Raw genomic sequence first — 10223 nt, 5'->3', positions numbered from 1 at the left:
GACCAGATCTAGTCTTTGGTATCCCCTGTGGGAGTTCTGGAACAATCCCTGGATTAGAGTAAAGAGGTAGGGACATGGGAGGAAGGAGTGTAGACTTGATTGGTTCTCCATTAGTATAGAAGGAAAAAAGGAAGGGGAAAAGAAAAAGAGAGACAGACAGACAGAGACAGAAAAAGAAACAGAAGAAAAAGAAATAGAAGATAAAGAAGTAGGAGTAGTGGAGGAGGAGGAGGAGAGGAAGGAGAAGAAGAAGAGAAGGAGGAATATTGCAAAAGTCTCCTAATTGGGCTTCCTGTCTTTATGTGCTAGGTGGCACAGTGGATGGCACAGTAGGCCTGGAGCCTGAAAGACTCATTTTCCTGAATCCAAATCTGGCTTCAGACACTTGCTAGCTGTGTGACCCTGTTTGCCTCAGTTTCCTCATTTGTCAAATGAACTGATGAAGAAAATGACAAGCTACTCCAATATCTCTGCCCAAAACACTACAAATGGGGTCATGAAGAGAAAGACATGACTGAACAACAACTGGACAAAAACCTTTAGTTTGTCCCTTCCCCAACCTAATTCCACATAGTGTGATATGTATCCACTGCTAGTGTGATGTTATAAAACACCAAGCTGACTCTGTCACTTCCTTGCTCAGTCAATTAATCAAAAGTATTTTAAGTGCACTGTGTTGGCACTGGAGATAAAATGTTAAAGAATGAAGCAAGAAGCTTCAGTGGTTCCCTGTTGTCCCTAGGATAAAACACATAGTCTTCTGTTCGGCATTCAAACCCCTTCAGAGCCTAGCTCCTCCTTACCATTCCAGATTTATTAAACATTATTCCCCCTCACACACTACATTCTAACTGACTTGGCCTGCTTCCTGTTTTCTGGATGGAAACATCCCATTTCCCATCTCCATGTCTTTAGCCAGGCTGTCCCCTCTCTCTCCTCACCTCCACTTCTTAGAATCTCTAGAGTCCTTCAAAGGTTGGTGCACGGGTTATTTTCTTTTTGAGACCTTTTCTTAGGTGTTGTGGTAGGCAGAAGACCTGAGTTCATTCCTAACTTTTGTCATTTTGCCACTTGAATCATCTTGGCCAAGTAAATCTCTATATGTCAGTTTACTCATCTCTAAAGTAGGTAGATGGAAAGGATACAAGCATTAATTGAGTGTTAACTGTGTGCCGGGCATTATATTTGGTATTTTACAAATATTATCTCATTTGAGTCTCACTATAGTTCTGGGAAATTATCCTCATTTCATTATCCTCATTTCACAGTTGAAGAAATTGAGGCAGACAGAAGGAAGGGAAAGGAACAAGCATTTATATAGTGCCTATTGTATACCAGGCACTGTCAAGCGAATATGATTTCATCTTATCTGTTGTCATTGATTATCTCAATGATACATTACAAATATTGTTTCAATAATCTGTTACCATTTATAACAGGGATTAAGTGACAATCAGATTCACGTAGAAAATAACTGACCAGGGTGAAATTTGAATTTAGGCCTGTTCTCTCTCCACTATATCAAATCTCATTCCTTCCCCAAATCCTTGGTTCCTCCTGCTTTCAGTGACAGAAGTAGTTCCCTAGAGTCTAATCTTCTATTCCAGCCTTCTCTAAAATTTCTTCCAGCTCTGAGTCAATGGCCAACAAAGACCCAGCTAACTTCTAGGACCTCCCCTTACCCAATACCTGTTTATGTATATATTTAGAAAGTAGTTACATGGTTCCCTCAAGAAAATGTAACTTTTTGAGGGCACTGACTATTTTATCTTTGTATCACTTGACATCTAGCCCAATTTCAGATACCTAAGTACAAACTAAGTGTCCAAGTGGATAAAATAGTGGACCTGGAGTTCAGAAGACCTGAATTCAAATCTAGCCTCAGACTTATATTAGCTATGTGACCCCAGGCAAGTAGTTTAAGCTTTGTCTATCTCAATTTCTTCATCTATTCATTTTCCAATTCTTTGCTACCACAAAAAGAGTTGCTACACACATTTTTGCACATGTAGGTCCTTTTCCCCTCTTTTATGATTTCTCTGGGACACAGACACAGTAATAGAACTTCCAGGTCAGAGGGTATGCACAATTTTATAGCTCTTTGGGCATAGTTCCAAATTGTTCCCCAGAAAGATTAGATTGTTTCACAACTTCACCAACAATGTATCAGTGTCTCGGTTTTTCTACATCCCCTTCAACATTTACCATTGTCTTTTCCTGATACCAATCTGAGAGATGTGAGGCAGTACCTCAGAGTTGTTTTAATTTGCATTTTTTCTAATCAGTAATGATTTAGAGCATTTTTTTTCATGTAATTTTAGATGGCTTTAATTTCTTCATCTGAAAATTCATATCCTTTGACCATTTATCAATTAGGGAATGACTTGTATTTTTACAAATTTGATTCAGCTCTTTATGAGACCTTTAAATGAGATAATATTTGTAAAGCACTTTATAAAATTAAGGTGTTATATAAATGGTAATTAGCACTAATAATAAATGCTTGCTAGTTGATGGCCCTAAAACATCTCAAAGTCAATATGCTTAAAACAGAACTTCTCATCTTTCCTGCTAAACTACAGGCTCTTAATATTTTTTGTATGTCATGAACATCTTTGAAAGTCTGATGAAGTCTATGGACCCCTTCTCAGAATGATTGGGATTTTAAAAATTTATAATGAAGAAAATGTTAATTTTCATGTAGAAATTAATGAAAAAAAATGTAATTTTTTTCTCACCAAGTTCATGGATCCCCATTCTCAAGTTTCTCTTACTCCAAATTCCCCTGTTTCTATTAAAGACACCATCCTCCTTCCAGTCACAATGTCATCCTTAACTCTCATATTTAACAATATAAGTCTTATATATTTCATCTTTCACTTCAGCACCACATTTTCACTCATGTAGCACCCAAGGTCTCGAACTCATTGCCTCTCACCTAAAATATTGTCTATCAGAGTACCTGCCTCCTCTTTTAATGCATCCTGCAAGCTGCTGACCAATAGATATTCCTCAAGCTAGGAGCTGAATGTGTCACCTTCCTGCTAACATATTTATTTATTTATTCCTTAATAGTATTTTATTTTTCCAATTACATGTAAAGATAGTTTTCAGCATTCATGTTTGTAAAATTTTGGATTCCAATTTTTTTTTTCTCCTTTCCTTCTCTTCTCTCTCTCTAAAACAGCAAGCAATCTAATGTATGTCATGCATGTACAATCATCTAAACATATTTCCATATTTGTCATGTTGTGAAAGAAAAATCAGAACAAAAGGGGAAAAACCATGAGAAAGAAAAAAACAAACAAAAAAGATGAAAATATATACTTCAATCTGTATTCAGACTCCATAGTTCTTTCTCTAGATGTGGATGGCATTTTCCATGCTGAGTCTATGGGAATTATTTTGGATTGTATTGCTACTACTTGAGATACTTAAGAATAAAATAGAAACTCCTTTGGCATTTCAAATTCTCCATAATTAGTCTCCAAGCTCTTTCCAAATGTAATTCACATTTGCTTCCCCTTGCCAACCTGTGTTCTAGACAAACAGGCTTCCTTGCTATTCTTCCTTTCCTGATCCCACTCAAATGTTAATAGAGCTAGGAAGCATAGTGGACAGAGATTGTGTCTGGAATCAGGAAGAACTGAGTTCAAATGTAATCTCGGGGTAGCTGTGTTACCCTGAACAAATTACTTATTCTGTCTGCCTCGGTTTCCTCATCTGCAAAAGAGGTATAATAATAATAGCACCTTTCAGGGTTGCTGTGAGGATGAAATAAGAAAATAATTGTAAAGCACTTAGCAAAGTATCTGGCACGTAGTAAACACTATATAAGTATTAGCTGTTGTTTTTATACATGTTATATGTATAATATCCCATATCTAATCCTTCTTTCATATAATTGTCTTTTATATATTTGAAGGCAGCTCTGATCTAAATATATTCAGGCTAGTTAAGAGGTAATACTATCTATTCTCAGAATTAGTGAATATAGTCCCAGGATACAGGATGAGGAGCTGACCCATTTCTTCTGATGCAAGGGATATCTCTCACACAATTATCTTCAAATATAAGTGTAAATAGTATCTAAAACCAAAGGGAAATGATTCCGGAATCATCTGCTGTTTTAGGATAACTTCTCTCCATGGGGACAAATGGTCAAGTTGACTTAATTATTTGCAAAGCTAGTTCCAGGTGCAGGGAAGGAGATACCCATTAACTGTTTAGAAATCTGAAGCCAGTTGGAATATCTGATCTCAAGGGCAGAATTCTTGCCTAAGGGCAAAGCATATAAAAACTTGTCTGTGAATCTAGGATAACTAGAAAAAAAGCTCTGATTTTGGGACTTTACCCTTTATTCCAGGGATTACTGATGCCCCAGGAATCATAGATTGTTTTCTCCTCCTTCCCCACCCCCCATCTCCAGCTTGATACTATGCTCTCCAGGGGCTGACTCAGGGTGCTGTGGGCTTACTCACAGTCACTTATAGCCACAGAGTCAGAATCCAAGGTCAAGGATTGGGTCTCCAAGGTCCACCCCCTGTCCTGCAGGATAATGAGTCACCTGGCAGAGAGGGCAAGCATTAATGGGGAAGGAAGAGACCCAGGTACCCTAACACTACCAAATATTCACCACCACTGTCCAAAATATTATGTAAGTCTCAGACACAATTTCCTCTCTTTTTCCACCTTCCCCTCCACTCTTACACACACATACACACACACACACACACACACACACACACACACTGCAAGGTTCTTGGGTAGACATATGAGAGACCATTCTCCCAGACCAAATGTCCTCCAGAACTCACCCTTTGAAAAAAGAGAGAGAGAGAGAGAGAGAGAGAGAGAGAGAGAGAGAGAGAGAGAGAGAGAGAGAGAGAGAGAGAGAAGCATAGGATAAAAAGGGAATTTGGCTACATCTCCTACCCGAATAAGAGTGGCACTTGAAACCCAAGGTGATTTAGACATTCAAGAGGTGGTAATCCTCACTCAGAATGTCTCTAAGTTCCACCTCCCATCCTTAGCCCATTCCCTGTCCCACAGAACTAGCAGTTGTTGATGACTTCATAACTGAATACCTCTTCTGTTGAATATGGGGAAACTGAGGCACAGAAAATTAATCTGGAGAAACCAAATATCTTGCCACTTCAACTCAACAAAAACATGGAATCCTAGACCCTTTGAGGGTCAATTGCCATTTGGCTTGATTGATTAAAGGCTTTCTGTCAGATGATCTCTCTCCTACCTTAGGTATCCGCAAGTCCCTCCCTCCCTCGCCATAGCCCTCACCCTGTAGCTTCACTTGGCCCAACACAAACAAAGGTTTTCTCAGGGGGTGAGAGAGGGAAGGTAAATCAGGGATCGTAAATGCAAAATGAGAGAGCCAGGAAGACCGTAGCCAAGAAGTCAGGCTTTGGGGTGGGATGCTAAAGGGAAATATTCCATGGAGGAAAAGTTAGTCATACATTATCAGAACATTTGGGCACCTGACTGGTCAGTTAGTGCAGTCCCCAGGGAGCATATGGAAAATGACCAATTGAAATCTGATCTAGTCATTTTCCAGGTGAAAGTTTCCCCCTCTCTTCCTGTCCCTTGACCCCCTCTGCCTCAACAGGTGCCCTCCTTACCTTCTGGGTATCCCCCCCGAGCTGGAGCACGAGGGTGCTAAAAGATCTTCTGAGCTTCCCAGGGGTGACAGAGGAGCTAACTCCTCAGGGGGCTATCAGGGCCCCTCCCCCTGGAGCTATTCCTGGCTACAACTGCCTTGGCCTTCTCCCTACTTTCTCCCCCCCCCTTCATTCCCCGAGCTTGACCTGACCCCACAGCTGGGAATAGTTTGGTTGGGAGGCGGGGTGGCTACTGACTATATAAGCCCTCACTTCGGCATCGTGTCACCCAGGAGCCCTGGAGACCTCCACCACCTACCTGCGTAGCTCAGCCCCAGCTCAGAGCCCATACCCACCCAAGGATGCCTGGAGAAGCAGAGGCTGAGACCCCAGCCTGCAAGCCAGAGGAACAGGCTTCAGAACCCTCCAAGGAGCCCACCCCGGAGCCAAGTGGAGCAGAAGCAGTTCCAGAACCCGTGGAAGAGAAAGCCACAGAACTCAGAGAACCAGCTTCAGAAAAGCCTAGCCCAGTACCCCCTGAAGTCTCCAAGCCCCCACCTGCAAGTGAAGGTGAAGTGAGAAGGGAGTGAGAACAGTGACTGGTGGAGGTGGGAGGCGGAAATACTAAGAGGGAAAACACTTTGTAATAGCATCCAAATGTGAGTTATAATGGTCATTGGGATGCAGTAGTAAAAAAAAAAAAAAAAAAAAACCTCACTGGATTTGGACTGAGAAGAAAACCGGGGTTAAATCCTACCTTCAATGTGTGGGACAAAACTTTAACTACCTTCATTTTTCTCCCTTATAAATTGGGCATAATCATTTCTATTCTCTGTACCTCACAGTTTTGTTGTGAATTTGTTGTGAAGTAGTATTTGTAATGTCCTCTTCCACTGTAATCAGCATGAAATGTCCTGGTTTTGTGACCCTGGGCAAATCACATAATCAACATAACTTAACATTTAAGTCATCCAAGCAACTCCCTAAGCAGTTAGGTGTGAGGAAGATAGAGTGCTGGACTTAAAAATACTAAACCTTGAGTTTAAATGTTACTATATGATCCTGGACAAGTCATTTAATGGTAGTCTGCCTCAGTTTCCTCATCTGTAAAATGGGATCATGATAGGATCTGTTTCCCAGGGTTGTTGCAAACCTTAAAATACTATATAAATGATATTATTATCATTATTTTCAAGTCTCTAAGTTCCAGAGCCAGTGTCCATCTGCATTAATAGGGGAAGATTCTCCTCTACACTGATAAAATCACAAGTCTTGTGCAAAAACCAAAATTATCATCAGCATCATCATTATTACGGTAAAGGAAGGGAGGGGCAGTCGGGCACTGACCCCACTAATCCTAGGACTTCTCCCTACAGATCTCCCCAGCTGCCCATTGCTGCTGACTGTGGAGGATGTGAGTGACAGCTCAGTGACTGTGAGCTGGGAACCTCCAGAAAGCCTGGGACGGCTGGGGATAAAGGGTTACGTGCTGGAATATCGTCTAGAGGGAGGTGAGTAGCCAAGAACCAGGAGACAGAGGAGGGTGACTAAAGCACAAGATTATCAAACCCTTCGGCTAGCAAAAGATTTCAGGTTATATCTGGCTTAGTTCCATCAGGGAAAGCCAAGGGAAATCAAGAAGATCTCTATTTCTGAAGGACGTCCAGACTGGGGGAGGACCTTCTTTAGATGTCCCCTATTACCTCTCCCTATTCCACCTATTTATCTGATAGTGCTCAGTACCCAGAATAGATTTATAAGTTCCTTGATGCAGGGCCTGTGCTATTTGTCATCCAGTAATTTTTAGTACTTATCATAGCACCTGGCATATATTAAAAGCTGAATAAAAGTCTGATGAATTAGATTAAAGGCAGAGAAATCAATGAGATGACGATGGAAAAGGTTTCCCATCTCCCCAACCCCTCCAAGATTCTCTTAAGTATCTAAAATGAAAGTAAAGGGAATGATTCTAGCTGTGCTTTTTGACATCCGCCCCTTCTTTCCCATAGAATTAATGAGGTTTTTCCTGCTGGGTAACTTTGCACAGATTTCATGCCCCCTCTGGTTTCCAGCAGCCCTGTCCCTGATTAAGATCCCAGAAAGGAGGGGGGGGGTGGGGCTGGAAAGGACTTGAGATACAGGATATCTTGGGCAATGGGAAGGAGAAAGGGGAGTAATTGAGGCTCAGGAAAGAAGGACTTCTCCCAAAATCATACAGCGAAGTGATCAGCTTCTGGGACTCAAGGTTCTCACTTGACATTTCCCATTGTTCCCCAGCCTCAGAATGGGTACCTGTGAATGCACAGCCCATGATGGTCACCCAGCATACCCTGCGAAACCTGGCTATCGGAAACAAGCTCTTTTTTCGAGTATCTGCTGTGAGCCCACTGGGTGTTGGCCCTGCTGCTGTCTTGGACCAACCTGTCCACATCAAGGAATTAATTGGTAAAGTGCCATTCTCTCACCTTCATCTCCCAGCCACTCCTCCTAGAGCTATGTGTGAGGCACGGGGACCATAAGGCCTCGAGAGGGGAAGAGAGACCCTGGCCAGCCATGTCTCCTCAGATCCTTTAAGCAGCAAAGGTCCTCTCAATCTGGACCCTTGCCCTGTCTGAGGGACAGGATGCTAAAACAAATGTCCTTCAGGGAAGGAAAATAGAGATCATTAGAATTAGAACCAGAAACAACCTTAGAGGTCATTTTATCAAGCTACTTTATTTTACAAGGAGGGAACTTGGGGTCAAAGATATTAAATTATTTTCCTGAGGTCATACAGGGCGTAAGCAGCAGAAGTGTGAACCTATATCTCTGATTTCAGATTTATGATTCTTTCCAGAATATCATCTGCTTCCTAAATGCTAGCCTCAGGATCTCCTCAAAATACAGGCCTCTGGCAACCTAATCTCAGTCTCTGTTACTGCCTAGAAACAGGCCTCTTGCCCACCCAAGGCTCATCAATCTGTTCCATTTTCTTCTAAAAGGCTGAAATTCAGTCAGCCAACCTGTCAATAAGAGTTTATTAAGCACTTACTCTGTGGCAGGCATCCTGCTAAGTGTAGGGGATACAGAGAGGCAAAAGATAGTCTCACAAACAAATGGCAGAGACAATAAGCAAGCAGATAAGTACAAGCTACAGACAATATAAAATGGGAAATCCTAATAGAGAGAAGGCACCAGAATTAGGAGAGGTTGGGAAAATCTTCCTAGGGGAGATGGGATTTTAGTTGGACTTAAAGGAAACTGAGGTGAAGATGAGAAAGGAGAATATTGTAGGCCTGGGGCACAGTCAGAGAAAATACCCAGAGCAGCCTTGCACTGGATGGAAGATCGTTGGGGAGTAAAGTATAAGAAGACTGCAAAGGTAGGAGGGGAGCAGGTTATGAAGGGTTTTGAGTGCCAGAGCAGAGAAGGCAGCAGGGAGCCACTGGAGATTGTTGAGGAGGTAGAGTGACATGGTCAGACCTGTGCTTTTAGGAAATCTCTTTAGTGTCTAAGAGGAGGATGGATTGGAGTGGAGAGAACTATTTGGAGAAGGTGCTAAGAGGGTTTCCAAATCAGGATGTAGTCTGGCCATGAGATCCATAATGGGGGAGCAGAATTAAGGAGAAGGGGACAAGGAAGTATAGGTAAGAGCGCTGGATTCAGAGTTAGATGGATATTCCTCATTACTAGTATGAGCTTGGCCAAATCAGTCCAGCTAATTGGGCCTTAGTTTCTTCATCTGTAAATGAGGGTGCTGAATAAGTTTACTTCTCTGCAAACTTCTACTTTTTAAATCTTAGGATTCTAGAAGAACAGATCTGGAGAAAGAAAGAGGCAGGCTGAGGACCCTGGAACTCAACCACTCTGTCCCTGTTACTAATATTTCTATTTGCAGGGTGCATTAGCCTCATTCCTATTAGTTACTGCCTTGGAAGGGCTGATCATGTTTCAGTATCTTAATGGCAATGAGTCACTTGGTCTGATATGCTCCCTAGGGATCATTTGTAGCCCTAGGGTGGAGAATGACATGAAGAGGCAGGTGTCCTGGGATCCATGTCTTTTCCTTCTTTCTTTCCCTTGCTATACTGGTCATTTCTCTCTTCCTGACCTATAATAATGAGCAGGAGAGTTGGAATTCCATCAAGTCTTTGAGACAATCCAGGGCAAAGCCACAGAGCTATAAATGAGCCCTCTAAGAAAAGAAAGGGGTCTCCATGGCAAAAAAGGGGGGGCTTGGGCTACTGGAATTTAAAGTTGGAAGGCCATTCAGCCAAATCTCATTTTATAGATCAAGAATCTGAGGTTCAAGATGATAGGATATAGAAATGGAAGAGATCATTCTCTTCAATAGCTGAATTTTACAAATAAGGAAACTGAGACACAGAAAAATTAAGTGATTTGCCCAGAGACATGCAGCTAAGGCCAAATTTGAACTCGTTTCTTCCTGGCTCCAAGACCCACTGTGACATCCTGCCTAATGAAGTGAAATGACCCATTCACAAAGAAGTGGGATCCAGAGCTGGGAGCCAAACCAAAATCTTTTAGGGATAGGCTGGACTGGGTTTCAGAGAGTCCAGAAAAAGTGCTTTAAATTGCTCAGGAGAATAGAATCTTATCCTGATAAAA

The 10223-nt window shown here is 41.9% G+C and overlaps 1 protein-coding gene across 1 annotated transcript in view; it reads left to right on the top strand.

The window, feature by feature from the left end:
- The first annotated feature begins 5916 nt into the window (after positions 1–5916).
- MYBPH (myosin binding protein H) overlaps positions 5917–10223 on the top strand; it is a 10593-nt gene continuing 6286 nt past the window's right edge. Inside the window, 4 exon segments of the mRNA XM_074264664.1 lie at positions 5917–6185; positions 6992–7126; positions 7893–8060; positions 8275–8310. Of these exon segments, the coding sequence (XP_074120765.1) occupies positions 5978–6185; positions 6992–7126; positions 7893–8060; positions 8275–8310 (547 nt within the window). The 5' untranslated portion in view covers positions 5917–5977.

Source organism: Sminthopsis crassicaudata, chromosome 4 (genome assembly GCF_048593235.1).
Source record: "Sminthopsis crassicaudata isolate SCR6 chromosome 4, ASM4859323v1, whole genome shotgun sequence".
NCBI classification, from domain to species: Eukaryota; Metazoa; Chordata; class Mammalia; order Dasyuromorphia; family Dasyuridae; genus Sminthopsis; species Sminthopsis crassicaudata.
This window is presented reverse-complemented; position numbering and strand designations above follow the sequence as displayed.